Source organism: Gavia stellata, chromosome 19, assembly GCF_030936135.1.
Source record: "Gavia stellata isolate bGavSte3 chromosome 19, bGavSte3.hap2, whole genome shotgun sequence".
Classification (NCBI taxonomy): domain Eukaryota; kingdom Metazoa; phylum Chordata; class Aves; order Gaviiformes; family Gaviidae; genus Gavia; species Gavia stellata.
The window spans coordinates 4001799-4029098 of NC_082612.1; the positions used below are offsets into that span (position 1 = coordinate 4001799).

Consider the following 27300-nt stretch of genomic DNA (forward strand, 5'->3'; position numbering starts at 1 on the left):
GTTCTTTCCTGATTTTCTGAAGAGCATACTAAAATGGCAACAAATAAAGCATATGGGTTTGCTTAAACAAAAGAAGTAGAAGCAGCATGTAGATACACCAAGGCCCTCTGCACCAGGTACGTCTTTCTGAAAAACTGCAGAGAGAGGGGCAAGCAGAAGGATGCCATGTACAAAGGATGCCATTTCTATTTACCTCTCGGGAGAGGGACATTAAGAAGCATTTTTTAGTCAGTCAGTCATTCAACTGACTTTCTACACTCGTGTAACTCACTAAAACAAATTACTGCATTTACAGTGTTAAATGCCACATTTTTTTGTTGCAAACATTCGTAACAACACATAAAAAAATACTCAACTCCATGCGCCATATTCGATTGATTAGGAAAATTTACAAATATAAGAAGATATTTAAAAGGAACTCCCAAATGAGCAAAGCTAGCTAAAAAAGCCTGATGATCGCACTGGCGTTGTCTCCTCCCAGCTTACATTTCTTATTTCTTAAATTGCTTTCATAATGAAGGTGCGAGGAAGCAGTCTTACAAAATTACAGCGGCCGTATACTTTTTGCATTTATCTGTGACCTTTCTGCTTCCAAAAAAGAAAGGTTCAGGTGCTTACCCTAGGCAAACACTGTTCTGCAATTAGGCGCTTTTTTTTGGTATTTTTGTTTCTTCTACAGAGTACAGTCCCTCCACTTGGAATTCAACAGCAACGCCAGGATTCTAAATGTACCAATTGTTGCATGTCATCAAGCGCATTAAAATGGGAGACACTGAAAAAAGAGAATCTCATTGACTTGCACAAAAGAGACTTCAAGTGCTACAGCTGTTTCCATTCAGATACAGCAATTAATACTGACAGAATTGATTGGATTTGAACTCATCTAACATCATTAATGCTGAAGACAATCTCATTCGTGCTTAGCAACTGAAATGGGCTGATAGAGAGACGGAAATCTTAACTACAGTTGCCTTAACCAATAAGGGGAGAGGACTAAGAAACTTCACAAAGTCCATTACTAATCTTACTATGCACATTTTGTTAATCTGCAAGTCACTTCACTATATCTAACGAGAGAAACGTAACAGGAGCAAGTCCTTTGCTTAGGAGAAGTACCACGGAAGGCTATCTTAGTCAATTTTCTAAAATACGTAGGAGCCATATTGGCAGATCAGTAAGATGCCTCTGTTCCTTGGCAGTGACATCAACGAGACCTTGAAAATCACTACTTTGCCTAGTCAAGTGCAAAACAACTACCATACTCCAGAATGACACCGCCATGTATGTATTTCAGAGATGGGGAGTCAGCCAGCAACCACAGATAAATTTATATATATATATATATAAAAAATATGTATGACATGTCAATACTTCAGTGCATCTATTTCTCTCATATGCGGGCCTTCTTCCAGGAACACCCCAATACAGCGTTTTATCAGAAAGCACATCTTTCATTGTTCAATGTCCAGTTTCCACAAGGATTTTAAAAGACTTCCAGCTTCCCATTTTGACACTAGAGCTCTTCACCCAAATGCACGCCTGTAACAGACTATGTTAAACACTTTTTTTCTCCAGATAAAAACACAGCTATCAAATGAAGCAACAGGCTTCTCCTTCAGATTGCAGACACCTCTATGACATTAATTCAAAAGAGATTATTAGAAATTCAGAGTAGAAATTGACAATGATTGGTTTTTTCTATTCACAGAAAAAGCTCTCTTCCTCTTCACTTTCTTATGTGGGATGCAGCCTAACAGAGATTTCTAAAAAACCAGTCGTACTGAATCCCACATAGTCTGAAAGAAATCATTAAGATAATGACATGATGGTATGCGTGGGTGGAGTGACAGTGTTACACCACAGTCAGGCTCCTGTTGAATAAAAATTAAAGAAATAAATAAAAGCATGTACTTGGCCTTCATATTAAAGAAGTCCATATGGTACCTTTTTTGTGGCAGCTCTTCTATGAACATTTAAACAAGCCACTAACCCGCACATTTGTAATTGTAGTACAAAAAGAATTTTCACTAATGAATAGTATTAGTGAGCATTACAGCAATAATTTCTTAGTCTGAATGAAAATTTAACTGTGAACAGCCATCCTTACTAATTAGGCAAAAGTTCTTCAAGAATGCGACACGTTGCTTTTCGACAGACAACTACCAGTCAGTACAGTCACTACCTCTACCATTTAGACGTTTTCTTTTTTGCAAAATAATTAATTTTGACAAAAACCCCAAACCACATGATCAAAACATAAAAAGGTGTATATACATGTTGAAGTCCTCTTTTCTTTGAAAAGGATGAAAACCAAAACCATGTAGACCGTTCTAGATGAACGGCACACGTTTGAGTCTGTTCCTATGTTTGTCCTGAATGGGACTGATGGGGAAACAGAGGAAGTTCCAGCCAGTGCAGAACGCTTCCTGCAGCATCTAGTTTTCTGCCAAGACAGTATCTTTGGGTTAGGTATTAATTTTTATTGCAGAATACAGGCTTCTATTTGTTCTGTTACTATCGAGATATAGATACTGGTATCTACAACTCTGAAGCTGTTCAAATGCCTTCTAGTTCACAGTGCAGTCATAATCTCCTGAGATATGCCTTGCATTATATATTCAGTTTAAGGCAGAAGTGGACTAACCGCAATCACAGTACGCCATAGTTTCTAACAGTACAGTAGTACAACAACAACAAAAAAAATTCCACCAGTTTATAAAAGGGATATTGTCCCTAGAACCAAGAATTCTGCATGCACTTCTTGGAAATGTTCAGGATTAAGAAGATTTTTCCGAATCCACATAGAAAGACTTCCCTTGTAGCCCTTAAAAAAAAAAAAAAAAGTGAAAAAACCCCAGTGCATGTCAGAGAACAAGTATGTGTGTTGTGCCCTAGAGCCATTTCCAAGCCAACGGTCAGAGCACTTACCTGGGATAATATACAAATCAGATATAAGTTCCTGTTGAGCCCAGTTAGGATTTGAGTACTGAACCCTGAATGCCTTCACTGCAGACAGACTATTTAACATTTTTGTATTGCTAGTCTGAAATCTAGTCTTGAAGAAGTCTTCACAGGTTTCTTTAAAAAAATGAAATCAGAAAACAAAACAGAATACAACCTGAACATGAAAGCACACATTTGACTGTGGAAGATCCAGGTTCTAACTTACCTACGCTGAATGCAAATATTTCAGTTTGTATGCTTAGAAATGAGCTGTTTCACATTTCTAGGGGAAATAACGTATTCTCATTCTAACCGGCAAAACCATGTTGGGTCTAAGAAAGCTCTTGGGAGTGGGAGGTGTTGTTCGTCAAAACCATAAACTGCCCTGGAAAAATTTTAGTTGAAATAGATAATTTTACTTAAATAAATCAGTTTTGCAAGACAATTCCTAATCATTCATGTTTGCCCATAGCCAGAACCAAAAGCAGTAACTTTTCAAGTGAGTGGAAAAGTTTGCCGATCCCAGGGAGGAATGAAGAACATCAGTGTCTCTTTTTAAGTTAAGAGTCTGAGGCACATGGTTCATGTTGCCACCATCCCTTCTTCCACTGAACAGCCTTATCTAGAAGAAACAAGCTCCGCATGTGCACAGTCACTAGATGAACAGCTCACAGGACTGAAATTCCTGAAGCAAAATGGGAAGTAAGTAGGAAACTTCCTTTCTATATGCTGGGCATTTTACATTCTGAATGGTGTCAACATGAAACACTTTATATATCAGTAAGATATGAATCGGGAAGAAAATACTGAAAGAGTCTTTCCCTCTAGGAAACTCAGGCTTACCTTTCAATCCAGCAATGGAGATTCTCTGTAAAGAAACTATTCCTCCACATGGTTTTTTATGTTTCCTTTACAGACAGCTGGCTTGCAGCGAATTATTTTTTCTGAGTCATATGCTTGCTTAGCTTTGGCAGATATCATGCAACTTTTACTTACATACCTACATTTTATCTTAAAGTCCACTTCAACAGTAGCCCTACTTTTTCAAAGTTGTTAATATGGAATTCTTACAGTGACACTTACAAATCAGTTCTTGCACATGCAAACGACCAAATACCTTACAGTCCTTCCAGCTCTGTTTACATCTATTTGTCCAACTCACTGCACCAGAACCATGCATTTATCTTGTGAGCTTGTATTTACATCTAAAAGTTTGAATACCACATCCCCAACATGCTAAACATATGCAAAACACATACTTACAAGTCAAAGACTAAGTAATGGAATCCTTCTTCTGATATGCTGTCATGAAGCCGCACTATTGAAAGGGGGAAAAAAAAAGATAAACACCAGTCATCTTTTTCATGCCTTTAATGTCTCTCTTTGATTTTGGGGGAGAAGGGAGGATTATAATTCTACTGTAGAGCTGGTATTGCACCTGTGTCTGTTCTCATCTGTCGTTTTTGTCTGGGTTTTTTTAACTCTCTACCCTCAGAATCCTCTTTTTCATAAGGTGAGATCAACAAAGAAACCAGAAGACTGAATGTGCAGCTCATTGGACAGTTATTTTTAAAGGGGTTCTGCTTTTGCTATTCCACAGAACACTGCAGACACTTTCTACCACCTCCTGCGTGTATGGGCACATACACGCACACTGCACCTTGCTTTTGCCGTTCCTGCTGAATCATGACTAAACAAGTGCTAAAAGCACAGACTTCATCTTAATATATTGTATTAATACGATTCAACTCCCTTTTTCCTAGGCAGAACCGCCGGTCAATCTTTTAAATAGCATAGGCAGGGGTCCCCAGTCACCGGACTTCCAGCATCTTAAAACAGTATTCTTAATGTCATACAACTATTTTCTCAGCAGTATTACATCTTAAAAGTTGTAAACAAAACAAGATGGGAAAAAAAGCGCCACAATTAATCACAGATTTCAGCAGAAAAACAAACTTTAAGGGCTATGTTAACAAATTCCATAATCACACAATAGATGCTGATTTTGAAAGAGAAAGCATCACTGCAAACTAAAAGCATTTGACTATACTAAAATAAACGGGGTCAAAAAGGGAACAAGCTATATTCCTGCTCATATTTCTATTACATACATGTGTATTTCCCTCTAATCTTCTAACGTGCCATCCACTTCAACCACATGAATGGCGAAGAGATAAATCTACTGGCAGATTGATGCCCACCAATCTATGCTGAATTCCCGCAGCGGCAGCCAGCGCCCCAGCTGAAAGACTAAAGCGAAGGGACTGGGACTGCCCCCCACGGGGCTGCGGGTGCTCAGCCAGACCTACGGACAGCAAGGGTGGGCAGGAAGAGAAAGGGAGCGAGCGCTTGGGGGTGCGACGGCTCGCCAAGGTGACTGCCTCTCATTAAACCACCGTGAAAAGCCATTCCTGGCAATGTGTGAGGTGCGTAAGAGGACTTGCCAGAAGGAAAAGGATGCGATGTCTAGAAAATAGTCATTAGCCTTTCCAGTGCTTGTCACAGCCGACAAACTCGCGGCATCCTAACGATTAAAACCCCACGCCGTGTTTACATACAGCTATGTATCCATAGCTAAAGTTTTCCCCAAGGATGCACTAGTCAGCTGCAGAACCTTCATTTTGACTTTTAAGAATTCAGATCACATCATGGTAGAACTATGAATTAAGTCCTGCGGTTTTTCTTAATTACTTTAAATGAAATGGCAATTTCCAAAGTTAATTTTCTCACAACACATGAAGCTTTGTCAGTAGTTTGATCCAAATCATTATCACTTACAGAAACAAATAAAAAAATCAGGGTACCCTAAAGCTGCTTTCTGTTCAAAACTAAGCTGATGAAGGAAGTGTAAAAGAAAAAGTTTTTCAGATTTTCCCAGATGGTTGCTTTATGTATTAATCATTTTTCATGCAATACATGACATTTAAAAAAAACAAAATCAAATAAACATGACTTTTTTTACTTAATAATATTTAGCCCAGGGAAACATCTTGTGTTTACACAATACTGAAGAGAAAACCAGCCCTTGGCTGACTCACTGCCCAGAGCTCGTGATGATTCAGAAGAGCCAAGTAGGTCTAAATCAGAATTTGTGGTTTTGGCTGGTTCTATATTCTAGATTTGTCTAAGTTTTTACAAAGTGCAAGCCTTGAGCATAAAAGACCAAGGCAGTGCATTGCTGCTGTGGTAAAACACACCCTATTTATAGACATTAGAGGGACATATAGTTTAGGATATCAGAATCAAATAGTGTAAATATCAAATAGTAGAAAATGTAATCGATTAAAAAACTAGAGCAGACCGAAAGTGTAAGAACAATTCATCAAATAGTGTAGCAACAGCAAGAAACAGGAATCTTCCGGGTCTTTGTACTAGTGCATGTTCAGCGTCTCCTTAGGGAATTAAAGATACATTATTTATTCATGTCTTCCATTAGTCATGTCTTTTAAAAAAAACAACAAAACAAAAAAACCCACCCCAAACAAACCAAAATCAACTTTCCTTCTGATACGTTCTTTGAGTTGAGATTTCAATACCCCCAAATGTCTGGTCTTTAAAGCAAACCAAATGTGAGATGAGACACCAAGTACTCGCCTAGAACAGCATCCTGAAATTTCTAGCTCAGAACAGAGACCCCTAAAACATCTGACTTTTGAGTCACTACTTCGTACAGTAGCACCAAAGATACTACTCATGAATGAGTGCTCAGAAATTAGCAATGGGATTTAGCAGAGACCTGAGGTGGTGGTGGAGTCACCATCGCTGGAGATGTTCAAGGAATGTGTGGACATGGCACTGCGGAACATGGTTGAGTGGGCATGGTGGGGTTGGGTTGGTGGTTGGACTTGATGATCCAACCTTAATGAGTCGGGGATTCTGTGGGATTCTGTATGTCACAGAGATGCAACATAACTCTAAAATAGTGAATTTTGGAGCGCAGCTCGTACGTTTTGCATATGCCTCTCCAAAAAAGTTTAGAACTTTTGAAGATTTAATACACAGCAAATTACACCTTTAGATAGAAACTGTCTGTTCCTGAAATAGATTCCTAAGAACTCAAAGCATGGTTTTGCTGTGAACACTTTTTTTGGATTCCAAGCAGCATTCCTCTCCTCGCTAACAGCATTATACATGCAGACAGGCAGTAGCCTTCGTATTCGATTTCCCGTATCATGTACGGATAACAAGAACTACCAAATACTTCTGGTGAGGCAGAATATTTGCTGCCAACTCCTTTCAGAGAGCTCTGAAGCACATAAAACAACCCAGATTTTTGAAACGCCTTTAGAGAATTGAAACGAAGTATTAAATCTTAAAATTTAGAAGTGAAATCCACCTTTAAAGTATTACTTTGGTATTAAAACCAGACAGTCTTGGCTTGAGCTTGTGGCTACAAAACAGACAACAGCCTATATTCATACACATACTGACTCAGTTTTCATGGTTCACTCCTCCCACTGCTCCAGCGTGCATTTGCTAGCAACCAGCTGAAGCAAAGGACTGTATTCTTTAATTACTGCTGTATTTTTTAAACACAGAATGACTTTCTTACATACCTTTATGAGAAAGTCATCTCCCAGGTAAGAATGAGGTCAACACAAGCCTACAGTCATTAAGGCACAGTTTTAAAACTGTGTGACCCTGAAGTGACAAAAGTGGTAGGAGAAGAATAAGCTGCATTTCACTGCCTTTGGTTCAAGGCAGTACAAACCCCCTTTCTCTCTCTCTCTCTCTTTTTTTTTAAATAATCGCGTCTACCACTTGTACTGCTAGCAATATGCATATTTAAGCCTGTGGTAAATACTTCATATTTATACAGACTGAAATAGACACACTATTACAGCTGTTACACAGAGATACCAGAAGCTCCATACAGAACAGCAGCATATTCCTGCTGTGTCAGAGAAGATAAATACCCTGCCCCACACCACACAGTATATGAAAACTGGAGCCAAGACTTTTTTACGTAAAACCAGTTTTATCTTGGATAGAGGTACCTGCCGTACCCCTGGTACTAAGCACGGCACCATGTGAAGGGGCTTCTAGAGCTTCGCCGCCTGCCTGGAACGGGAGGTGCTCTCGCTTGATCACACCCTTTCCTAAAAGAGGGCTTCTTCATCCAGTGTCACCGCGGAAGCGTAGCTCCCTTCTGACTAGAAAAGGATTGCAATTTGAGATGATGGGTGATGTTTTTTCTCAGCCTGGTGAGGCTATTTCCTCACTAGCCAAACTCTAGTCTGACATGTCCATGGGGATAGCTTCTTCAAAGATCAAATTCTTTCTTTTTCTTTCCTCCCAAATGTCTGGATCATGGAAGCGGGATGGGACAAATCCTTCTCTGAATCAGGATCACATGCCTCTGATTGTGTCTGAAAAGGAAAACAGGCTGAGGCAGCCAGGGAAGGTCAGAACTGCCTTTTGGCAAGTGCTTATGTTGGCTTCTTCAGTCAGTTCAGATACAGTTTTACGCCAGTAAATCTGCTAGGTGAAAATCCCAAATAAGCACAGGCGAAGGCGAAGAATCTGTGGAGAAGACAAGACAGCCGGACAATCCGGAGTAAAGGGTGCACGACAGCACAGAGGCAAGTCCAGCCTGGCCCAGAGTTTGCTACTGCATTCTGCCTGCAACTCAGGTTTTCACTGGGAAAGACAAGGGATGGCGTGACGACAATTTGAGAAGCTATTCACCAAGTTTAAGAGGTGATTTACTACAAAAAGTATTCACGTATTCATTGCCAGCATATATAGTTCTTCACACAGGATTCGGGCACGGCAAACCAAAAGGCAGCAATTAAAGAACTCCCATCAGTAACCCAGACTGCAATTCCTACTTCTCAAGAGACACAAAAAGCATTCATCAGTAGAAATGGTTCCATTTATCTTGTTTGAAAAGATTACAGCTAGACCTAATAATTATTAATCGGAGTTGTTTCATGAATGCTGCCATGAACAAACACATTATACGGCGGAAAGGACACAGAGTAATTATTTTTGCCCTCCTGCCTGCGGTAGCACTATGGTCATTCTCCAGGGAGTTACAGAGAAGGCGCTGAACAACCTTTGACAACAAAGTTGTTGCTCTTCAGCAAACCACCTGAAACACCTGACAGGAATCCAGGGAGCACACAGCTCTTTCTTTTGGAAAAATACTGTAAGCCTACAAAAGGTCAAGAATATCCCTTTGGCTTCAGCACTGATTTTCAGCTGAAATACTTCCCAATCACCACTCTGTGATAATCATTATAATAATTTAAGGGAGAACTCCTGTTAGCTTTATTAGCTTTGTATTTAGCCATTAGTGTGAGCAAGCTCCAATCAGATTGAAAAGTAAAATGATCTCCTTTATTTGACTTTCTGTGCTGAACTATAGTATTTTGTGTCTATTCTACAGAAAAGAGCTTGATATAATGGCCAAGCAACCTTATTATCACCTTTCTGAACTTCTGCCTTTACAGAAAAAAAAATCCAAATAACAGTATTCCACATACTTTCAATGAAAATCAAATTCTTCCAGGTAAGGAGACAAGTCAAACAGTAGATAAAGTTAGATGAAAATTCTTCAGGATAAAGGTATCTAATCATATCTAAAACTATTGCCTGAAACATTTATTTTTGTGAAACTGCTGAAGTGACAATTTTGATAAATTTAGTATCTGAACTAGTTCACATTACAAAGACAAAATATTTGAGAAGACTGAACTTCGAACAGAAGCTCCAAACGGTCCATGGGCAGTACAGCAGCTGCTCAAATGTGCACGGAGGTGTCCAATTGCCAGAGTGCCGCTCCTTAGGGAAGACTCTTTCCGTGCAATCCCATTCATCGTGTTCATTAATGGAGCATGGGAAGGGATAACGGAGTTAATGGTAATGTAGTTAAAGACACTAATTTTCCCTTTGGTGCTAAAGATTAAGATCTATGGACTCCCAGAAGCATTAATCCTGTAACTGTGAAGCTAGACGTCTCGAATTAGCGCACTGTTAGGAAGTTATAGGGCTCATTTGTCAGTAGTACAAGTTTAAAATGGGTCTGAAAGTCACAAAAGCGTACGTCGTATTTGCTGAAATATGCAAATTATTTCTTCAAGTTCCTGCCTTCTGCAAGAAGAGTGAAAAAGGGACAGATGTGCTTTCCCTCCACGTTCACTTCCAAAAGTGTATTATTTATGCAGATATTATGCAGATCACTCTTATTAGTAAAAAAAACTTAAAAAAAATGAACTTAATTACTTAATGGCAGGAACTTAATGGAATGACTTAATTTAACCTTGGGTTTTCTATGAATTGGTTATCTGCCTGCCCCTGGGTGTGGGATAAGCTGTTGCATTTGAAAATAAAGAGGTAAAACAAAAACTGAAAAAGCCTCAGTCACTGAAAAGGTATAAGCAGATATGTTTTTTGGTAATATTTGAACCACTCAATTTTGTACTTCAAAACACGTGTCTATAAGCATTTTCTGCTCTCTCACCTCTGACAAAGAATGCCTCGTGCTCAGCAAAACTGCTTGGCTGAGAAGTGCGGAGAAGATCTGCGGTGGCTTAGCACTGTTAGGACTCGGAGCTTGCTGCAAAGTCACCCTTTGTCATCTTTCCTGCTCTGCTAAATGAACCAAGGGGATGAGGGAAGGAGGATAAAGCTACTGCTAGAACTTCACAGAATCACAGAATCACTAAGGTTGGAAAAGACCTGTAAGATCAAGTCCAACCGTCAACCAACAAACACCACCATGCCCATTAAACCATGTCCCAGAAACTCACATGGATGCCAGTGCAGAAATCATTACAGCAGTAATGAAGAACTGAGACCAAAGGCAAAATTCATCCCACAGCTTTTAGTCTAGATCCCAAGCTAAACATGGTAAACACAAAACTGCATATGGGAGCAGAGCTGCGGATGCAAAGGCTTGCGAACCGCTGCTCAGGAGCGCTGCTGTTTGCACTGATCAGACATCTGCTTCCTTCAAAAAAAAACCCCCATCCTCACTGTAACCTCCTTCTGTGCACCTCAACGCTGCGCATTTTTCCATCCCTGTCACTACTTCATCTTTTGATGCATGGTATAAATAACCCCTGCTGAGCAACCAAACTCCTTAAAGCAGTGGTGCATAACCCAGCCACGACTATAGCCTCCAGATATTCAGCTCAATACAAAACAACCCTGCTTAAGTCTATGCTGCAGTTACTGCTGTGGCTACAGCTCCTATTTTGTGCGGCTTAGATACTTCTTTGAAAACAACCAATTACAAATACCAGGCAAACCTAGTAAGAAAGCTGGATAAATACTCAGGTACTCTGCACCTCTGCTACCATTGACAGACGGAGGTCCGGTGCCTAAGGCAAGTAGCCAAAAGCTAATAGGTGACCCCAGAAGAGACCCTGCAGACAGAGCCCCTGCATGGGGTGACGCGGAGTCGGCAGCTGTGCGGAGCAGAGGTCCTCCGTCACCTGCCGAGCCACGCGATGAGGGATGCCCAAGTCACAGAGCAGCACTTGGCTCTTGCCATGGTGATGGGCAGTGCTCCTCGGGGTGCAGGGGAGGGTCCGTTTCCCCTGCTCACATTTCAGGAGCTCAGAGTCAGAAATTTAGGCAGTACCGTAAAAGCTGAGATTGCTCCTTACACTTAGACTTCCTCATATACAATACTATTCTTCTGAGACCATGAAAGCCTGGGGCCCTCTATAATAAAGCTGCTCAGTTACAGTAGAAAGAACTTTGCAAATATTAGTAAGAGCCATTACCTAACAATCTGAAATATTTAGAGGCTAATCTGGTAAGATTAGTACAGTAGCAATGCTCAAGGGCAGCTGATTTCTGAAAGACATTAAACATGCTTTGCATTTGAGCAATGCTTTGCGTATCTAAGAAAATAATCCTCCCCCATGCTGTTAAATACACAAGCGGTATACTGTAATACTTACTATCATTAAATGACTTTATGCAAGTCAGCAGTGCTGCGTATGCTATTAACAGGTCTATATTCAGCAACAGTGAATCAAAACTACGTAGCTTCCAAATTCATTCAAAAGATAAACAACTTTTGATTACAGTGCAAATTCACGGTTATTTAGGGTTAACAGCTTGAGAAAAAAATCCTATTAATCTGCATCTGTACTCGTATAATGAAAAATAACAGGAAAAATAATTAGGCAATTTAGACTGCATTTTTCCCCAAGGCACTGTAACAGTAAGTGTTAACTAGTATGAACAAAATGCCATATATTCTAAAAATACTCATTTGTGACCAAACCCCTCCCCCACCAAGGCCCTCACACAGTAAATTCTGTATTCTGATTAAATGCCAGGAATATTTACATTCACTGCCTTCATTAAAACATTGTTTAAAGTCTAATGCATGCCTAGAAGTCAGTTTGCGAAACTGTTCACTTTGGTAAAAAAGTCTTCCTACAAGGAAAATAAAAAATTATTTGCCAAAGTAGATAAAAGACCAATTTTTGAAGTGAGACTAAGTAAATCCAGGTACTGATGTCAAAGCAGGTGGCCTCGAATTACCAACTCTATTGTCACGATGAGACTCTTGCTTCATTCCTGCAGGATGAAGACTGACAGTTCAAACAGGTCATCCATACAGGTTGTGGGAAACGTCAGGGAGAGAGGAAAAAGAAAGAATGCTTTAGAAAAAGTACGTTTTGTGATCAGAGGAGGCTCCTTGAGCTACTAAAACGCCCTAAAAAAACCCAGGCAGCTTCTCAAGTCTTAGCCAGTGATGTGTAAGCACAGACAGACCCTCGGGTCGAGCTTCTGCGCGTGCTTCAGGCACTAAATGCTAACAAAATAAAACTTAGAAGACAGAAACCGATTCAGCCTAAACACCAGAAATCTAGCTGTTAAAAATTAAACATCCCAAATAGAATTAACTAATGAAAAAAAAAAAGTAAGCTGGTATTCCAAAACATATAATTTTGTATTAGTAGTCTCCAGGGAGAGTAGCTGTAATAACTCTGACACTTTTTTCTTTAACCAACAGCTTTTTGTTGCTTTTCGGTGTACCGTAACACAGGTATGTGTGCATTTATGTGTGCACACATGCACAGAAAAGTGCTGTGGAATCATATCCTATATCCGTGAAGTTAAAAGGAACAGCTGGAGTTACACACCTTTAACTATTTGTATATGAAACCAGAAAAATTGTATATAGTTGTTTAAAAAAATAAGCGAGTACTGAAATGTACACCTGTATATCTTTATGCCTTCATTTAATATATAATCATGTCATTTACCAGAAACTCTGTATTTCAGGTTGAGTTAATTCCACTTTGCAGTTAAAGCTCTGATTTTGTACGTTTAACAAGATTTTTTACAACACAACAAAAAGCCTTACAAATGTCATCAGATTAAGCCTTATGAGGATAGCTGCATGGATTAAACGAAAGTCTGACACAAATTTTTGCTAAGAGCAAACTGATGGCTCAGCCACCAGTGTTGATGCTTTAAGCATTAACATTTTTTAACCATTTTAGCATTCATCAGAACATGCAAGAAGAGGAATAATGACAATCTACACAAGAATTTCACGGAGTGTTAACTAATAAAAGGACAAGCTGTAACACAGAGATGTTATATTAATTAAAATTAACGGGTTCGGAAAACCGCACAGCATATTTTAATGGAGGGAACGTAATTTGCATCATTTTTCTAAAAGAAGGGCCTAGTTCTCATGTTAAAGCAAGTCATCTTTACAGACCGGCGATGATGAAATTGCCGCAACGGTTGGGCAGCTCATCGATCACCAAGATTCATTATGAAGTGGGTACAGAATTTTAGCAATTCAGGGAACTGAAGTGATGGAAAAGATCAAATGAAAACCCAAATGAAACCTGCTCAACGTGCAGAATCGCACATCCTAATCAGAAAAGCAAAAGAGTCTGTTAATCCCTGCTGGAAAGATACAGTTCTGCATCTTTTTGATAGCTGCTTTTGCCAAATGTAAATGTGGCAGAAGAAAGCTTTCAGCTAGACTCTGGATGCGTCGCAAGAAAATAAAACCTCAGACAGAATTGCGCAATTGTCAACATTAGGCTATATCCCTTTTCATATTTACAGCGCTGGCCAACATTGAAAACAGATCTATATAAATAATATGAAGGACCTACATGTCTACGAAACTGGATACCTGGGGGGGTTGTAATCACTGGGCAGGACATAGCCTCCCTTCTTGGCTTTCCTCTCTTAAAACACATTAAACACAGAAATATAAACAATTTATATAATGACCACTCAGCGAAGTATGTTTGTTTATTTTCTAAATGCTCCCCTTTCAGGAGGACAAGGCCCCAAGGTATTTAAAGGCATCAGCATATGAAAACAAAGCCACTCTACTTTAAACAAAAAGGAAAGTAGAAAATTGTAATCCTGTGGCATGACTCAAGAAGTACCATAGAAAAGAAATGCCACCTACTTCACTAGAACCTCTCGTAAAGGAGCAAGGCACGCACCCAGCAGCTTCAAACAATGTTTTCAAAGCAATTAGCACTGTATTTAAGGCACCTTTAGTAACAATCACTTTCAGAAAACCTAGGCCAAAGTCTTTTGGTCAGTAGAAGCAATTACTGTAGCTACATTTCCTAAAAATTTTCATTTTTAGCTTTTTTTTCAACTTTAAAAGCTTATTCATTCATCTATCAGAGTAAAGACCATCAAGTAAAACCAAAAGGGGATGGCTGTGTATTCACAGTAACTTAGTAAAATTCTTCATTGGAAATTGATTAGAACGGTGATAGCTCATAGAAGTAAGAAAAGATAAAAGATGATCTTTACTGATATTTATGTCAGATACTGAACTTTTTTTGATAACTGAGCAATAATCCAATTCTTGTATGCGATTTGAATTCAGTGACCACTCCTATATAACTATCCTAACAAAGAATATTTGTGATTAATCTGAACTATTGATTTGACCAAGGGGAATACTGAAAACATAGTCTGTTTTTTGATCTCTCAATGCTTGAGGAGAACAAGGGCCTCAAATTTTTAAAACAGGTCATTCTGGCAGCTGGAGGTAACTAAAGCATGAAGCTATGCTCCCCACAATGATCTGTCAGATCATTATACTATGTCTACTTTGTAACACTATGGAAATGCAGCAGGGTTGAAGAACCAGCTCTATAGTCTGATGAATATATTAAACGCACTGTAAATTGCCACCTTGCTATTAGATATTGCATGCAAATTTACCCTAATTGAATTAGTGAAGTTACAATAAACATTATGCACCCGCTTCTCTTTGAAGGCTGACTGAAAACCCGACATTCCTGCCCACTTCTTCCCCTCAACATGCATAGAATTTTTCATTTTACTAATAACAGTAAAAAATTATTTTCAGTCTACAAAAATGAAATTAAAAAAAAATCCAAACCCCAAACTCCATACTGATTTAAAATACATTCATTTTGTCGAAGGAAGTATTTTTAGATTCTTGACGAAACAGGCATTTTCTGTGTAAAGCAGATACATTATGGAGGAAAAAAAAGAATCTGAAAAATTTTCTTGAGCCCATTTAGAAGAGCACCCCAGTCACTTTGGTGGGGTATGATCAATAAACTTTGGTAAAGAAGATGTTTGTAAACGAACTAGATTCCTGAGGAATTTAATAAATGATCATGTAATGTTGCAAAGAGCAAGCTGGTCTTTTGCTATTTAATGGAATGCAAGCCTTCATTATTAAGGATTTCACTTCCCCCCAGCTGTGATAATAATCGCCACAGAAAGTACTCCATTTCCTTGTACCAAGGTATTTCACCACTTTAAGAACCTGACCAGAACAAAAATCTGTAACAAATATGCTCATACAAATAAAGAAACACATGTAAACATTTACAGAAGTCCTTTCCATATGGACTGCATCTGTTCAAAAAGAAAAAAAAAGAAATTTTGCATGCAAACTAATTTTTCCTGTTGTACTTTTATATTCCAGTGGGTTCCAGAGCTAACAAAGCCTTTGGACTACTGGCAACATCCCTCTATCACCCCCATCCCTTTTACACAGTTACACAAGGCTGGAGCTCTGCAGTGAGCCAAAGGAGATGACAACTTGGATGTTCACATCTTTGAAAACCCCCTAAAGTCACTCAGAAGAACATCTATAAATTGCAGTTTGACCCGTTACCTTCATAAAAATGGTCTCTCTGAAAACCCCCTAAAGTCACTCAGAAGAACATCTATAAATTGCAGTTTGACCCGTTACCTTCATAAAAATGGTCTCTCTGATTTCTGTATAAATCAGCTCACAACGACCCGTAGGTCAGTAAGCCTATTAAATAAACTTCCGCAGTAGCTGCTAATGTAAATGATAATCATGCACACAGATACGTGTTTTTATATCACGTTATCCATCCTAGAGGTAAAAAACTGCTCCACAAATTGGCTTTTTAAAGTAAATAAGGAAGACTAATTATCCCTGCGGAAACAAATCCCTGACACTCGTGATCAAGGAATGCCGGCAGACTTCATTTCCAGATATTGGAAAGAACTGGAAACATACCTCCATGAGGCTAAACTGTGGAAACTTTCCTTTTCCTACAATACTTCCCAAACAAGAACAAGCTTTTGGAGAGAAAAACAAAACAAATTTTACTGCTACTTACTTACTACTGTAAGTGCAGTGGAATTGCCTCATTCAGCTCCCAGTGACATCCCACTGCTAACTGCGGAGTGTGAACCAGGGGAAAAAACCTCGCTGTCGGCTGCTGATCTGGGGGAGCTGGACTCTGAGCTTCGTTTCCCTCAGCCAAGAAGCTGCTCCCTGAGCCCAGCATGGAGCATCCCTTTCCAGCATGAAGGAGATGCCGGAGCAAATGCTCTGTAATGGACCCATTTCCAGGCACGGACTGCGTGTGACCTGAGCGTCATACATGGGGGGAGAAAGGAAAACCTCGCAGGATCTGCCGTCTGACATCCACATGAAACTGCTCCCCAGCCGATCTCCAAAATGAAAACACGCTGGGATCCTTCTCCGTTCCGTCAAGGCAAATCTTCCGAGACGAAGAAGTAACGGACAAGCCATGCGCCGCTTTGAGTAGAAAGGCTGTGTGTCGAATCCTTGGGAACAAATGACTTTTGAGATTTAACAAGTTGAGCAGGCAACAGCACAATGCGCAAGGAATGCTCCTCTTCCTCCTGACTGTTGTGGGGATGAGGGTACAAAATGCCTCCTAAGCTCTGGCCTTAAATACATGTTAATATATGTTAGACACTGTGCACAGAATAGGTTGAATGTAGTATTTCAATATAGACATATGTATGTCAGAATTGTCATTACTGTCATGTTGATCTCCTGAAAATACAGAAGTTCAGCAAAAGCTGTGCTTTGTTTTTTCATGAAAATTACACTTAAGACCTTGTAAACAGTAACTATAAAGTTCATTTTACGTCAAGCTGGAATAAATAACCTTTAAAACAGAAACTTTAATATTCCTCTTATTAGAAAATACTAATGGATTACAGAGAGCCAAAAGAGACCTCAATGTTATTGTAGCTCCCCGGGTTTTCCCAGCGGGAGGACAGAAGCCGAAGCAAGAGCCGCCTGCTCCCCAGGCAAGGACACCCCAGCCCCACTGCCGGCCGGCATCGCCCCTCTTACCGCCATCAGCCGGGAATAGAAATTAAAATAGTCCCAGCCCGCCTGATTCATAAACAAGCGCAAGCCTCAGTTCTGACAAAAAAAAAAGGATTTAGTTGGTTTACTGTATTTTCTCTTTCGCCTTTAAAGCTTTAACTTATTTTCAAATAAAGTTGTCTTGGGGAATTCTTGCCATCCCTCTCAGTGGGAAGATGACAACAGAAGATACAAAGAAACTTTATTTTCCCTTATTTCTTACTGGAGACTGTACAGCGAGTATTACAAATACTACTTGTTAAGATCTTTGTCTACAAAAGAAAAATGCTCTAGTTTATGTTATTATGTTGGCGTAAACCCAGAGTTTATACTCTTTTAATTCAGCTTAAAACCATAATATCAGCTAATTTAAACTGAAACAATTTCCCAGTTTACAGAACAGTAGGTGGCCACAAAAAACCAGCTACATTAGTTTAAAAACAAATCAGCTTTTCATTAAGTTGGGGCAGCTTTTATATGCAGATAAACCTAAAATTCTACTCCCGTTGTGGTAAGTTTAACATTAAGTACCATTGTGCTAGAAGTGTTACATCAAATGTAACTCCTACTGCCAGTCCCTCATGAAAGATTAAATGCATTTAATCATTACCTTTGTGGACAACAGAAATCAGTGTGATCGTGAAATATTCCAGATTGGCAATGAAGATCGTGCATTGTATCATTAACTTTTCTATAAGACAGGGAAGTTTAAACCCCATGAATTACGTTATAAATGTTTCGCAAACATCAGTCCTGAATATCCTGAATGTGAGCAGTATGATCAACCCAGAGATCAGCTCCACGCACGGCACTGCAGCAACGCACACCACTGCAGTTTGCGGGATATAGAACGCGGATGTCCCCTCAGACGTGAGATTCCCCATTCCTTACAGGTGGAAGAGCTTAACTCCTCCGAACGAGCGGCCAGGTAGAGATTCCCCCAGAGCCAGCAGCACAGAAAGGGAGGCTTCTAGCTAACACCGACTAGTTCAAGATGTTTCCCAAGATTATTTATTGACTTTACAGAAAGATTTCTGCTGCTACTTCCCCCTCTCTTAGCTGGGCATGATTTAGCATACAACAACTACAGATAAATATTTTCCTTTGTAATTGTTGTAGTTACAGAATGTTTCCTAGGGCTTGTCTTTACCGCAGATGGGAACATGGTGTATCCAAACTGACTTTAAGCAAGCTGGCGTGTGCACCTCTAGTAGTTTAATTGTATCAGCATGACTTATTTAACCTGCTCTTCGACAACGGGAAAACCAAAAAGCAAGCCTAGGCGTATTTACATTATGCCACAGGTTACACTGAAGATGCAAAGTCTGTTCCTTATACTCACTACAAATCTGAAAAAGCAGACTGTCTGAAAAGTCTCGAGGAAAAAAATCAAAGTTCTGTAACTGGTCTCTTATTTCTCGCTATCTGTATGATGCTGCCGACATCCATACTGCATCAAACGTCATGAACAAGAATTTGCCGTAACCTAGATAACCAAATGCTTCTACAATTTATCAAGACAACATATAAGCAGTAGAAGCTTTCAGTAACTCAACAGAGCGTTAAGACTGAGAGATTCAAAGTACGATACCAAGACAGGCTGTTTCCATAATAATCCCACTCCATCTCTATCCACTGGGCTGGGCTCAAAACCATCTGTATTATTTTCTGAGTGAATGTGTCCTCCCCCTCTATCAATTAACTATCACAGTAAGTCACGCTACCAGAACTGAAGACAACTATAAATTACTACCATTTTCCTAACGTGCAAGTTTACAAGTGAATGATGATCCTAAATGATTGAAAGCGTTTGTTTTGCAAAAAGCAGGAACGCATGTTAACTTAATAGATGACAAACTTGAGGCTTATGATGAGAAACTGCCATTGTCTTTTAATCACAGTCTCTCAATAAATGGAAATTAGAGAGTCTGTCCTGTCCCACAGGACCATTTGTAAGATTGTAATTAGCTCAGTGAAAACCCACATAAATTTGGATGGAAGAGAAGCTGCAAGCGAGAGCTGGAAGCCAGTCTGCATTCAAAAAACCAGAGTACTAGTTGCAGTTGAAGCATCTCTCTAATATTCCTCTTATTTAGCACATCCAGTAACTCCCAAAATACATATCCTACAGAAGATAACTGCAAGCCATTCACCTGCAATTATGACTTTAGATCATCAACCAATTCTTTCCCAGCAAGATTACAGAGCCAAATTCAACACAATCCTAGCAATAACACCGTCAATATTAGACCAAGTATAAATTGATGGAATACAATTAAATAAGCCTGAAGGTCACCTGGTAAATAAATGCACAACAAATAAATTAATTAAAAAGCACTACTTGGTGATACAATTGCTGATACATGAGTGCTATTCACTGCTGTGCAGCACAAGAGCAGAAGCTGTGGATTTGATTGCAATACAATACCAGAACATTTTCAATATACAAGTATCAGGAGCGGAGTGCCACGCTTGGCCCAGTGTGGCTATAATGAGAAGTTGGATGTATTTAAGGGAGACAGACATCTAGAGGACAAACTAAAATTAGAAGCACATTCCCATGGGCAGTCCATGAGAATACTAACACTCTGGTGAAGCCACTAAAAAAAGAACTGCCAAATTTGGAAGGTGACTGGGAGGAGAGAGGTATCATTAAACCCCTATCAACTGGAAAAAATCCTGGATCAGCAGTTTTGTAGGAGTAAGGAAGTCTTCAGTGCAGAAATCTGCAAAAAAACAGACTAAACCAAGCAATTTCAAGGTATTTATCCATTGCCAGTGATGGAGGTTAGTGGTATTGGCAGGGTAAAAGCATTCACTCTGTGCTAGGTTGCAGCATGTGAAAAGCCGAGAGACCAGTCCAGCTAGCATCCTCTGGCACGCCGCGGCTTTGACACACTTCCAGGAGCAGAGCAACGCAACAGCCTCCCATCCCGATGAAAAGTGAATTTGTGACGTTTTAAAGGCAAATGTTTGAAGGAGTGAGGAAAATCCTAAAGGACACCTGAAACACTTGATACAAGACAGGGGATGCTTAGGGGGACGGCTGTCAACTTGGAACTGATTGATTCTGTCCCCTCACCCTTGAGCACAAGGGGAAGATTAGCCAAAGTGGCACCAGCCACTGGCACACCGCTGCCACGCAGGGGGACAACAAAGGGTAATGTCCCAGCGGAGCTACGGACATGCCAGGCTAAGCAGGCAGTCCTGAGCCCTGATGAGGACAGACCTGCAGCTATTTGGGGGAAAAAAAAAAAAAAAAAAATCATTTTGCTGTGGTAAGTAGCCTACAAGAGAACTCCTCTTAGGAAAACAAAAAGTTTTCCTAAAAAAAAAAAAAAGTAGACAAGAAGCTCTTCAAAATTTAGACGTTTTCGGTGATTTTTGTGAGATGTACTGGCTGGCCAGCAGTCTCTAGCAGGCAGGTGCAGTCATCACTAAAATCACCACAGTTACCACAATCTGAGCAAGAAAAGAAACTGTACCACGGTTTTTCCTCTCTCATGACTTCCCCAGAACACGACACGGGAATAATTTGTACTGGCACTACTCATAAGGTGCATCTGCACAGAAGGAGAACACACCCTAGCTCTACGTTGCTAAATGGAGAAGAGCCACGGACCGATGTTCAGCCAGTCTCCTCGTGTCACAGCAGCACCCAGTTGCACTGTGCTTTGTTCATTATCTTCTGTGTGAAATTTTACATTTTTAGTAAGTAACCAGATATTCCATGTGCTGTTCTCAATATATAATATCAAAGATGTTATAAAATCTTTTACTGAATGGGCATTCCATTGGTACAGATGCAGAAGATGCATATGAAGTGCAAAAAGCAAGAGGAAAAGGGATTTCGGCACGTGACATGACATGGACAAGTTAAGCCTACTTTCAAATGCACGCTTTGCAACCAATTAAAAACTGCATTCCAAAAAGTCAGGCCCTGTTTACAGTTTTTCGCCGAATTACACTTTCATTAAGAATTTATGTCACAATATTTAAACATGAAAGCGGATGTATTTTTAAGAAAAGAACAAAAACGTCCTAACAGGGATGCAGCTGTATGCAAGAACATCCACTTTTGCTCCCCGTACCCTGTTTGCTGATCAGCAGGAAAGATTTTAGAGAACGAAACATTGCAAATGCCTTGCTCCTGGCCTAAACTATTTTCTTCTGCAGCATCTTGCCCAGGAGAGCATCCTAAGAGCAGACTAATGCAATGCTCAGATCTACAATTACGAGCATGAAAACAGACCATACCCTGAATTACATTGTACCTTGTGCCTCTGAAGCAACCGGTGACATTAACTTTTTCTTTCAGGCCAGTCTAAGTACTTACTAGGACAGCTGAATTTTTTGCTAGCTATTACTTCTCCCAGGATCTCGCCAGCAGACAGCCACCACGAGGCTCAGGGGGCTACAAGTGGCACACGAGGAGGAGCTGGGTCGGCTGTAAGAAGGGAAGGCTGGAACCCATCTTGCTCCTGCCACCCGCTGCCGGCGGGGAGGCTGTTGAGATGGCAGAGACAGTCTTCTCCAGGGTGCAAATGGCAAGACAAGAGGCAAAAGACACATGCTGGAGTACGGAAAATCCCAGCTAGGCATAAGGACACTTATTTATTTGTTTATGTTGACAAGAAGGTGGTCAAACACTGGAGCGGGGCCCAGAGTGGCTCCTTCCCTGGAGATTCTCCAAACTCAGCAGGACAGGCCCTGAGTAACCCAATTTTACTGGACACAGCTTGAGCAGGGGGTTGGGACTGGATAACCTCCAGAGATCCCTTCCAACCCGCATGATTCCATGATTTACGATGCTTCTTTTCAGGAGGCAGGGTATGTAAGTAAAGCAAGATGTCTGGGCAGATGGGAGTAGCCCCGAGGACTGCCTCTCCTAATGAGCTTCCTGGGTTTGTATCATCTTTGGAAGAGGAGTAAAGACATTGCTGAGCTCCATGGCAAGCTCCCAAAGCGCCGCTCCTGATTTATGATTGCTTAAGTCAAAACATGATCCATGGTCCAAAGTCAGGAGACCTTCCTTTTGCCTCTCGCCACTCCCAGCTCAGATCCCCAGCTTTCCCCCATTCCCTCACTCAAGCGCTTCTTCCTCCCCACCGGCCGTGCCACCCTTCCTCCTCTCCCTCCCTCTGCCCCCATCTCCGAATTTATCCTTTTCTGCACGTCACAGGGAACCGAAGGTGGGACAGCAGAGAGGAGGGGTAAGGGTGGGACTCAGCTCTGAGGTGGTGCAAACAGCCAGGCACCTTCTCCTTGGAGAGACCCCTTCCAGAAGCAGGCATGTACGGATTCCTCCCCCGGCCTCTCTGCTGGTGAGGGTGACAGCCCACCCTCCTTGGGACAGGTCGGGTTTGGGCTGCTTGGGAAGCAAATGCCGCCCGAATGATAATTCTCTATTTTCTCTTGGGAAAGGGAACCGGCCGAGACAAAAGTGTCCCACAGAGCGGGTTCAGCCCACAGCCGCAAAAGTCACGGCTGGAGCTGGGTTTATAAGGGCAACTACAGTTTTACCACTCATACAGAGTTGCACTAATGCCATCCAAACAGTGACACCCATCCGCACTACCGAATATCCTGTAACCTTTTTTCAGTTTGGGTTTGGTCCCCCCCAGCCCCCCAGCTCAAGTAAGAGGTTCACAGTATTTTTTTTTCCCCAGCATTTGGGTACTGATCCAAGAACCAGTGCAGAATTCACCTATTAAACTGTCAACAACATTGTCTGGAGAAAGCAAAGGGAACAGAACTTACAATACCCCCTAAAAATGCTCTAAAAATGTTTGTGCTAGCTTTACCGAAAGAAAAAGCTTACTTTAGCTTAAGTAGTAGAGATCTATGTTTTTGGAGGAAAGGGTCCAGAGGAAAATTACATATTTGTGGTTTAGCCGGGAGTCATGATGTCTATCCGTATGCATAACACGTGGTTGCAGATTCATAATAAACAAAGCTTTCAAACAAAAAAAAAAAGTAAGTTCTCAAAGACTCAACTTGTGTGTGTAAAAAGAGAGCAATTCATTTTAATCTAGCTTATTTATATGGTTCTTCAAGTCAGCAATGCCATTATGAAACCCTTCCTTCCAGAACGCATATATAGAACGTAAAACAGAACAAAATACAAATGGGAAGTGTGGCAGCCATCCTAGTACTCACCCCCTGCAGCAGGTTCCTCAAGAGAGATGTTCAAATTCCACTCCCCGTTTCTGCGGATTACTCTATTTTACATTTAAAATGACTGGCTACACAAGCGTAACTGACTTTATGGAAAGAAAAGACGTTTAGAAGAATCCGGACACACTATGAAAAGAATTTCCACGCATTTAAGAAAACGTACAAAACCAGCTATAAGCAGGCAAGGAAAATCCTTCAAGGTCTGCTTCACACTCGATTCATACTTTATCATTACCTATTTTGGTGCAAATTATGCATATACTGTCTGAGGCAAAAAAGGACAAAATTTGTGGCAAATCTTAGTGAAACCTCATTTCTTCGGTATATTATGGATGTTGCTACAGTTATCAGGGATATTACAACCAGCAATGCTTCACTTGAGCTAGAATAATCTTGTCCTCCACTGAAAGGAAAGAGAATTAACCTAGCGTGGCAAAGAGTAGTGTCATTGTCTATACTAAAAGACATTTTTATGCTCCACAGTAACCCAGAAGAGTAAAACCTGAAGATTCAATGGCACTTTTACCAGAATAAAAGGATTACGCTGTAACCGAAACAGAGACAAAAGCTTTAAGACCGAATAAAGATGCCTTCACACTTCTTTGCTTTCACACTCAGACAGACCACATTATCTGACGCTTAGTACGGTACATGTTGAAAATTACCGACACATTGATTAGCACTACACAACGTACAGTATTCCAACTATGGTAATTTTTTTTATATTTCACTCGCTGTTAGGGCTGCCAACAGCTCTACAGAAAGCCCTTTCCCCACCAAATTCTTACAACATCAGCAGTGAAAACTTTCAGTCTCTTCATCTTAAACATCAACCATGCATCACAACAACTTCACCGATTAAAAGAAACGAAACGCATGGTAATAACAAAAACTGCTGAGCATGAGAAAGACTGCAGACAAGCCAGCTGCAACAAACCCCACGATGCCCTCCTTGTGTGTTCTTGCCTGGTTCAGGCTCGTTACGGGTACGTTTAATTTTACAAATAGCTACTACAAAACCAGCTTCTGTAGTCTGTTGCTGCACTTCACTATTCAGCTACGCGCTGTAGCCACAGCTGAGTTTAAATGCCGAATCTGTTATTTTCTAATACACATTAAGTTGGCTTTTACATTTACTATGAAGTCATGATATATCACTGGTTTATTTGGTTTCTTGATGTTTTATTTTAATTCTCTCAAGGACTACAGTTCACCTTATTAATCACGGAAATTACAAATTTAATTAATTCAATAGAATGGATGAGATTTAAAATTGTTGAAATGATCAGCTCATCTAAGCAATAAAAATAATTAAAGGAAGCAGTATCTTCTACATGCATCAGTCCCACAGATTTTTGGTTTCTCTAAAAAAAAGCTTTTTTATATATATATAAAAACCATATATATATAAAAAACTATATATATAAAAACCTGACATAGATATTTATATACATAGATATAGTTAATATATTTGTGAGGACTATGCTTACTGGGCATAAACATACACAGCTGAGGTTTTGTTTGATTTTCACTGCACCAGGAAATAACTGTGTTACTACCTTTTAAGTCTGTATGAATATTTTTTTGATGTAAAGAGTGAAACCTGAAATTAAGCTCAGAAGAAATATTGTGCTAAAGAACTACATCCACCAAACCTGAACAGGCCTGATCTTTATTCCTTATTTGGTTTATACAGTAACTTAACTAATGCCAGCTGAGCTACTCCCGACTTTGCCACAGTGAGTCAAAAGAAATTCAGAAAGGATTTACTAAATCCACATTGGCTGTATATTAATAGCATTTCTCTTCAAATTCTTCTGAATTTATGTGAAGTCCCACACAAAAACTTGCTGAATATAAAACATAAAGGACACATTGTCTTGCATAAAGGACACAGAAAACCCACGTACCTTTAGTTACCCTCTGTCCAAAAAGGGCAAGACAATATGAAGTTTCTTATTTTTCCCCCCACATGAAGGATTTAACAACTGCTATGCTGTGGGGAGAGAAGAGAAACCCCCCAAATGCAGGCTTTTCCTCCTTTCCTTCAGGCCGAAGGGTACGCTCCTGAATAAGCAAGCTGAAGGCGAGCACGAAGAGTTTGCTGAGGAGCAGTGCCAAGTTTGGGCGCTATCAATTTCCTCAGCAATTTATGAGAAGTTCCCAGCTCACAGTATAGAAACCAGAGCAGACTGCAAATAGACACCAACACATTTATGAAATCAGTTTAGTGATTTGTCTTTTTTCCTGGTGTTTCAGACTGTCCCTCATCTAGCCTGCCTCTTGACCTGTTGCAAGGACAAGAGGAAATGGCCTCAAGTTGTGCCAGGGGAGGTTTAGGCTGGATATTAGGGAGAATTTCTTTACTGAGAGCAGTCAAGCTTTGGAAGAGGCTGGCCAGGGAGGTGGTGGAGTCACCATCCCTGAAGGTGTTCAAGGAACATGTGGATGTGGCACTGCGGGACATGGTTTAGTGGGCATGGTGGGGTTGGGTTGGTGGTTGGACTTGACGATCTTACAGGTCTTTTCCAACCTTAATGATTCTGTAACTCTGTGAAGACCAACCTTCCTTGGAAAGATGCTGCTCCATATTCCCATACGCTGGTCCAGCTATACTTCCTCATAGAAGAAAGACTTTCCTGCCCTCCAAAGCAGAGCACCTCATGTTAGTCGGCAATGCCACGGCTCCAGCCTGACCGAGGCCACGCACGCGGATCTGCACGCAACTGGCTCAGGCCTATTAGAGCTGACATGGCACCGTTTCTGCTTGGCAGTCGTACTTACCTCTAAATATTCTGACTTACAAAGCCATTCAGGGACAACCTGTCCTGTTGCCAAGAGGACTTCATTTATCACCTGAAGGGCTGCCACATGTCAGTAAAATCTGCTGTAGCCTTTCGGGAAGGGAGGAGGATTCATCCAAGACAGACTTGAGCCTGATGTAGTTGGCTAATGGACCCTGCCTGCTTGATGTATCTTATACACAATCTATAAAGCAAAGGGAGGAGGCGGCAGCAGGCAGGGACCGATCTGCTGTAATGAAGCCAGACATGTTAGCACTGCCCTCTGAAAACCAGGAGATTCTGGATATTTACGTGATCCTCCTACGCTGCACCATTCTGCTGTGTGCAGCTTTAGACAAGTGGGAATGTAAAGACAGCAGAAGCCCTTCCAGTAGCTACAGAGAGAGGCAGTGTAACTCTGATTTAGAAAAAATACTACCCAAAGTCAGCCCAAACCCTGCAAGAGCAAAGTCAACCTGGAAAAAACCCCACATTTTTACCAGGTTTGAAGCAGCAGTTTTCCAGAGTGGGTCAGGTCTTGCATCATCAGGCTAATGCCGGTTTTATCATCTGTTGGGACTTCATAAACCAAAATTACCAAAGCGGGCTCTAAATCAACATCAAAAGTAATAATCAGATGGTGCAACAGGGTTACACCATCAAAGATTGCTAGACTAGAAATCAGAGTTCTAAAATACAACTTTAGCTGAACTTAAAAGAGGACCAAGGAATCAAAGTTTACCAGAAGATGATCAAGGCCAGAAAACGGGACAAAGACAGTGGATTTCT

The 27300-nt window shown here is 40.6% G+C and overlaps 1 protein-coding gene across 13 annotated transcripts in view; it reads right to left on the reverse strand.

The window, feature by feature from the left end:
- CAMK2D (calcium/calmodulin dependent protein kinase II delta) overlaps positions 1–27300 on the reverse strand; it is a 163017-nt gene that overhangs the window by 64330 nt on the left and 71387 nt on the right. For all 13 annotated transcript variants that reach the window (XM_059826970.1, XM_059826966.1, XM_059826961.1 and 10 more), the window contains exon 4: positions 4207–4261. In XM_059826970.1, coding sequence (XP_059682953.1) covers positions 4207–4261 — 55 coding nt within the window. The remainder of the gene's footprint in view (positions 1–4206; positions 4262–27300) is intronic.